At 35.3% G+C, this 7,315-nt stretch overlaps 1 protein-coding gene across 1 annotated transcript; it reads left to right on the plus strand.

Annotated features, from left to right (window-relative positions):
* The first annotated feature begins 5,751 nt into the window (after positions 1-5,751).
* On the plus strand, positions 5,752-6,909 carry LOC111410971 (protein RADIALIS-like 2). Its single transcript, XM_023041558.1, has 2 exons — positions 5,752-6,208; positions 6,659-6,909. The coding sequence occupies exons 1-2, from the start codon at positions 5,950-5,952 to the stop codon at positions 6,661-6,663; spliced, it is 264 nt and encodes an 87-aa protein (XP_022897326.1). The 5' UTR covers positions 5,752-5,949; the 3' UTR covers positions 6,664-6,909.
* The last annotated feature ends 406 nt before the right edge of the window (positions 6,910-7,315 follow it).

The following is a 7,315-nucleotide window of genomic DNA, read 5'->3' on the forward strand; positions in this document are numbered from 1 at the left end:
GAAAGGGTGCATGGTTTGGCCTCAACCATTTCGTCCACACCCTTTCATGGTCTATAAATAGGACCTTTTGGGTGTCCTATTCCACACAGTTTGATATGCAAAAAGGTCTCTCATCCTCTCTTCTATCCAAAATCAAAATCATTTCATTTATTTTGATTTTCTTTCATTTCATCCTTGGAGTACATAAGCGTCATACCAATAATAGAATTTTTAGGAAAGGTGATTTGTTCCACCACATGTTTGGCAATTTTTTGCATTTGAATGTGGCTTGACTGACTGCTGGATCCAATTGTTGTTGATATTGAACATTGGTTGAGGAGGAAAAGTTTTGGATTGATTATAATCACTATTACTATTCTAACGTAAAAATTCCTGCCTCATCCTCTATAATTTTTTCCTCTTCCTTTTTGACTGAAGCAGACATGATAATGATCTTGCATTTCTTCAGCAATGTAAACCTGCTCAAAATTTTTGACATAATAAATCGAGTAAATGAAGGATATGGTGGTTTTGACAAATAAGCGATTCAAAACTTCTTGTATTTGTTTCCAAGGCCTTTTGAGACTTGAAAAACATTGTCTACGTCCCAAAGTGGCTCAATGGCAGCGAGATTGTCACAGATTTCTTTGAACCTCCTGAGATAATCATAAAGCGAGAGATTTTCTTTGAACTAAACGTTGATTGAACTTGTGTTTAGCATGTCTCATCGTTCGTCCGTCCATGTACGAGAGATGTAGAAGTAGTTCCCTTATGCCGACCATGATAGTGATGCATGTGTAAGTTCTTCAACGTGCATTGCAGAACTAAGAGGAATGATGTCATTGATGAGACTCAGCCAAACTTAAGATGTAAGCAATACAAAACAAGAAAGCGAAGCGTAAAATAGAGGGCGACTCATGATGACTATTTACTCTTCACTATTAAGAGTGCCATGATCGTTATGTGAAGAGTTTTTAAGTGCAATATGTTTTGATCGTCATAGAATATTTAATATCTTCCACAAGAATTTCATAATGCCTCTTTGCTTCTTCTGGAGTTTTTCCCCGACAGCCCTAGCAACTTTGGCCCAACGGTCAGGCGTGTCAGTGTCATACGCGGCTAGGGCTTTCTCAAAGGCCTTGTTCTGCTGAGCAGTCCAAGTTCCACAAGATGATATCAAGCTAGATGCCATTAATTTCTTGCGAGATTAAGATTTTATTAACAAATCAAGTTAGGAAAGGAAAGTTTTACACTAGGGGAATTAAACAATAGATTGTTCTACAGAAAATGTGAGGAAATGGAACGATGTATATATATATGAGAAAGAAGTAATTTTAAGAGGGATTATTTGTCTTAGACTCGAGAAAGAAGACTGAATTCAAGACTTACGAGAAACTAATCAAGAGTTGATATGTCCAGAAGAGGTGACAACTGCTTGATCTTTATAAGCTCCAGGAACTGAGAGTGGTGTGGGGTGGTCATGCCAAAAGTGGCAAAAATTGAAGAATTTTAGTGATTAGAATGTTGAAGAATCTCCATCTTCATGAAAAGGTTGTCTCACTTTCCATTTTTATGAATAAAAATCACTTGTTTTCTTACAGTTTAGTGTCATAATCATATGATTCTACTTGATTTATATAAACATTAGAAAGCAACAATTTCTCCAAAATATATCTCATGCGAGTAAAAATGAGAAAAATAATTACAAGTATACAGGACACTAGAATTATAATTAGATACTATGATAAATACAAAATCAATCCTCTTTCAAGTTCTGGACTACCTTAAATCCTTTGTTAGAATATAATTTCAACTAGAGGGAAAAAACTCCTCAGGTAGAGCAATACTATAGTTCAATGCACAATAATCACAAGCCACGATTGTAGGACAATGTACAATCCAGCCACAGGATCGAGATAAGTCACAAGAAAAGGTGGAAAACTGGGCTTAGCCAGGCCAGTTCAAATCCCTGGCCATGCAAGGGTCATCTCAGGTTCTATGTAAGCAACGTGCCAAGTCATTTTCAAGGCTAATCACGTTTGAGATAATCATGATGTGATAGTATTTAGTTACGAATAACATAAAATAATTGATATCCTTAGGTCATTCAAAAGAAGCTCTAAGCTTGGACCACCCTACATATATGCAGGATTTTACTCAGTGATAATTATTCCAAAAATCTAGCAAGAACGAGGCATATATAAATTCTCAGTGCTTTTTATTTTTCTACGTACAGATTCCTCAACATGCTGCAATGTAACTTTCAACTAATCATTGGATTGGAACCCCATTAGCCTGTGGCCCTCCGAATACATATCATTTCACAACTTGTATTAAACGGTCCACACTGCCTTTCCATTTCCTCAGATTTTTATGCAACAAGTACCAAAAAAATTAGCAACTTCTCTAGCCCATAATAGAAATGTTTTGATCCGAATTACAAGCCATTTCCTCAAAATATGATTGGTGTGCAGTGGTTGACTGCATGGCGCCAAGATTTTAACTTCTACAATAGGTCATTGCTATGATTATTATAAGTTATGCCCTTGTGATGAAGACTTCTCAATGAGCCAATTATATCTTGGGAAGTAGTTTTATTGATTCTAGAAATTACCCGTGCATGTAAATCAATGAAGGCAACTTGTATAAAGTGCTGGGAATCTGGACTTATTTGTACACTTGTTATCAAGGTTCACTTTGAGAAATATCAAAATAGGCCCAGATTCTCAACATCCAAGACTCACAATCTATTTCCATATTTACCATTTTCTATGAATCAAGTGTGAAAAGAGTAGCAACTTTTATTGCAAGAATCTTCATATCTAAGTAGTATTAACAATGTTTTGAGTTCAAATATAAGTCTGTTCCTTGAGGTAACTTTCGTACGCAATACTGAAGGATACTACGAAAGATCCTAACTTTCTTTTCTTCAGTGATGTCAAATCAAACTGACTAACATAATGAACACACCATTACAGTGTTTGATCTTAGTTATTCATTGAGGAGGCTTCTTGATGAAAATTATCATTTTGGGAAGTAGTTTTGGGATTCTAGGAAAGATCAATAGATGTAAATCAGCACAACTTGTATAATGTTGGAAATCACTCACATCTAGTATCTTCTTTTAGAAAAATCAAGAAGAACTGAGAACAGAAGATGAGAACCGGAAAGGGTTCATGATCCCTTTCGGTGTCATCATTCTATGCATCAAGCCCAAAAAAGAGTATTGCAAGTATCTTCATCTTTAACAGTTATTAATAGCAATGTTTTGAGTCAAATATGTCTTTTCCTAATTGTTTGTATTATTCTGGCTGGGAAATTACAGATCTTCATGTTATCTTGCAAGATTTTCGACCGACATTGAGTTAGGACCATATGTAGGTTGGGGCTACTTTATTCCACTTGCTGCAATAATCTCTTTTGGCATTTACAACTTCAACCTTTGAACAATGTTGCTTCCTAAACTTAGCTTTTTACTATGCAGATATTTATATTGGACCAATAAAATGCTCTCTTTTGGACATTCAAATAGTCCTTTCTTGGAGGGATTACGACTTAATCCTGATTACAGGATCATTCTTAAGTAAAACGTAATAAGAAAATAAACACACACAAGAATCTATAAATTTATTTTAGTTCATTCCCAATCTTAGAGTTATTTCGCTCAGTATTGTACTTTTTAAATATAAAGCAGATCTCAGTCTGTCACAATAGAAAAAGGAAAAAAACTCCCCTAAATCTTGAATTAACTTAACCATGTCATGTTACCTTAGAGGTCCTACTTCTAGGGAAGGACAATGAAAAGGCTAGAGCCTTCCATATAGCACTAAATGTGCCCTCTCCTTGTACAAATGTAAAAATATTAGAGCAAACATACACATGAATAAAATACTCGATATATTTATAAACCCAAAATGCACCTAAACTCATACTACGTCGATGTGTAGTCAAGGGGAATAAGTTTATAGTATGATTAGACTCCAGGCGCAGTCCAACACCTCTGTATCATAGACATGGGAGGTCTTGCGCTCATGAGGGCCCCAAAAAATAAGGCCTAATTTTTTGCTAGAAGGTATTAGGCCCAAATATTTTATAATTTTGGATGAAGTCATTAATTAGCCCAAAAAAGAAGAAATAATGTTATTCATCATCATGATATTGAACACCTAGGTAACAATTACATGACATTAAATGATAAACTCATTTAAATACAAAGTCACATAACTCATTTAATTGAAACTATAAAGTGTTGACACTTAAATTGGTGCTATAACACCACTAGTGTTAGATAGCATTATTCTAAATTAAGTTATCGGCTCAGCCTTAAAAAATCACAAATCATACATGCAACTATCATTAATGAAACTTCGAATGTTTTTATTTATTATAAAAAAATTATTTTTAATCATTGCAAGTAATTTTTTTCAACTATTTATAGAAAACCCATACAAAGTTTGGCATAGACTCCAAAAATCGCAAGATCTCACCCCAGATCATATATAATATTGTAAATACAATTTATATTTTCCTTTTGTTTGTCAAATTTTCCGGGGATTAAAAGTAGGGGTGTGTGGGGTGGATTGGCATAGTTTGGAGAAACACTTTAATTCCAAGATCTTTATAGAAGATTATATGCCAAGCATCGAATGTAGGAAAGAATGAATCAACCAAACTAGACAAATGTAATTTCATATTGGTTACTAGCCCACAACCACAACAACAACAACAATAGCAATAACAACAACAATAATAATTGTAAGATTCTGCAATTGAATTTCAGTTGCCCATGACTCATTCTTTAAAATTGTTTTAGCAGGAACTTCATGGTGGATCATGTTGAAGACAGCAATTTAAACAGAATTTGATAGGGCAAATACAATTCTTGATAGGAATGGTATAGATATTTTCTATACTAGGATGGTAATAGCCTTGATACTAGGGACTTATGGATGTTGAATGGCGGCCTGGCAGTGTTTGGGGAGAGATCTGATGGCCATACACGGTCGGGGGATTAAGGCAGGCCAGGCTAGCCCAGTCGGCCCCATATTTCGTTGCCCTGGACCCACAGGCCTGGCCCGTGCTTGGCCATGCCCATTCCATCTGTATAAGATCTCTCTTCTTGATTATCTTTATATACTCCAATTATACGAGCATCAATATATCTTGTGATTGTAGTCTATAGTACTATAGTTTTGCTCTATTTGAGGAGACTTTTTCTTTGAAGCAGTACGCGTGTACCTGGAGGAACTAAATCACTGGTTTTAACTAATTAAGAAAGGATTAAGCAGTCCCAATAAATCAACCATGTGAACAACTATGAATATGCTGACTTCTCGTTCTAAATACGATAATTCACAACTTAAAATAAGATTGATTTTGTGTTAATGATTATAGAATATACTTGCATCTCTGGATGACATATACTTGGTATACATACATGCAGTCGAGAAAAGCAGTAAAAAAGTCATTTTTAAGCATGCCTTACATCTTCTGATGTTTATACAAATGAAAAAACATCATATGATTTTACGCTAAACTATAAGAGAAAGTGAAATTTATACAAAAAAAATGGACATATAAACAACCTTTTCATGAAGATGGAGATTCTTCAAAGTTATATTGTTCTTTTGTCCTGCTCAGTAGTGGTTCTTGATGAGACAAATTACTAAAATTCTTCAATTTTTGCAAGTTTATAGGCCAACTGGCATGACCCCACCCCCTCAATTCCTAAAGCCTATAAAAGCTCAAGCAGTTACCACCACTTCTACGCATATCAGCTCTTCATTTTCTCATCACTCTTCGCTAAGCTGTCTTCTCTGTTGAGTTGAAGAAGAATAATCCATCCTAGAATATTTGTTCCCTCATTTATACGTTCTTCCATTTCATCCCATTTTCTAGAGTAGATATTCAATAGTAGTGTTCCATCCAGTTACTCTATAACTTCCTAGACCTAATCTGTACAAGAAATTAATGGCTTCTAGCTCTATGTCCTCCCATGGCTCAGGCACTTGGACTGCCGAGGAGAACAAGGAGTTTGAGAAAGCTCTGGCCGTTTATGATACTGACACACCTGACCGTTGGGCCAAAGTTGCAAGGGCTGTCGGAGGGAAAACCCCAGAAGAGGTGAAGAGGCATTATGAAATTCTTATGGAAGATGTCAAATACATTGAGAGTGGCCAAGTGCCATATCCCTACAGCAGAACCTCTCGGGCCGCCTGTAACAAAGGAGGTATACAGTGTACACTGCCCCAACCCACCCGATCAAAACACCACGAACACTTAAGAATCCATTGTATAATCATTATTCATCACGAACTGGTTTCTATTTGAAGTCATTTTCTACCATGCTAAATTTGGCCAATTGCCGTCAGTCCTCTTATTTTTCCTAATGCATGTTGAATAACATAAACACGCATCTACATCTTTCCAAGGGCGAGTCATAGGACACATATTTAACAAGTGCTCGACTTGTATATTTTACCACTCATTAGAAAATATAAAGTGCACGAGGACTGATCCCTACAAAACTGTCCTACCATATGCTCTAGTTCTCAAAATAAAAATCGAACTCTAAGTGCATGTTTGATACATAGTGTTAGACGATATTGAACTCCAAAATGAATAAGATTTTAGTTTTTGTTTTTCTTCCCTAACGCATCTTGGTTATTTTTCCATGCAGGATGAAGAATCTAAAGTTTCAGTTAAGTGTCATTACGCTCGTAATGATCAACTTTTCAGCAGTCCTATTATATTCCAGAAGCTCTTAGCAATATGAATAAAAATATGCAGTAATAATTTAAGGATCATAGCTACTCTAGTCTTTTTTTAAGCATATGTATGATGATCATAATGATCAATGGAGGAAGCCTATAAGTGCTTCTCTTCTGTAATAAATATTTTAATTAAATCGAGGTATTGTAAGAATTTTAATTTCTCTATATACAAATATTCCACTGCTGTTAAATAAAAGTTTGCACAAAGAGAAATAGAGAAGAAACAAATTAGAAATGACAAGAAGATGAAAATGAAGATGAAGGACCGAACACATTTTCGTTGTCCTCAAACGATTTTTGTCCCCTCGAATTGAATTAGCTTGAAGGGATCGAAGGGATCTTGGCAAACAATTTGCAAGATTTATCAAGCCTTGGCTAGGATTTAACACTCAAACATTAGTGAAATGCTCCAAAACTTGATAATGCAAAAGTAGGGTTTGAATATGAGAAGAAAATGGATTTTCAACATTTTGAAATGAAAAATTGATCTCAAATGGAGCTTTATGATTCTCTGTGTTTTTCAATGTTTTTCCTTGGTCATCAACCACACACACACACACATA

This window comes from Olea europaea, chromosome 15 (genome assembly GCF_002742605.1).
Source record: "Olea europaea var. sylvestris chromosome 15, O_europaea_v1, whole genome shotgun sequence".
Classification (NCBI taxonomy): Eukaryota; Viridiplantae; Streptophyta; class Magnoliopsida; order Lamiales; family Oleaceae; genus Olea; species Olea europaea.

What these genes read in the sequence shown, in the direction of transcription:
- LOC111410971 (XM_023041558.1), top strand. Translation starts at nt 5,950, where the DNA reads ATGGCTTCTAGCTCTATGTCCTCCCATGGCTCAGGCACTTGGACTGCC.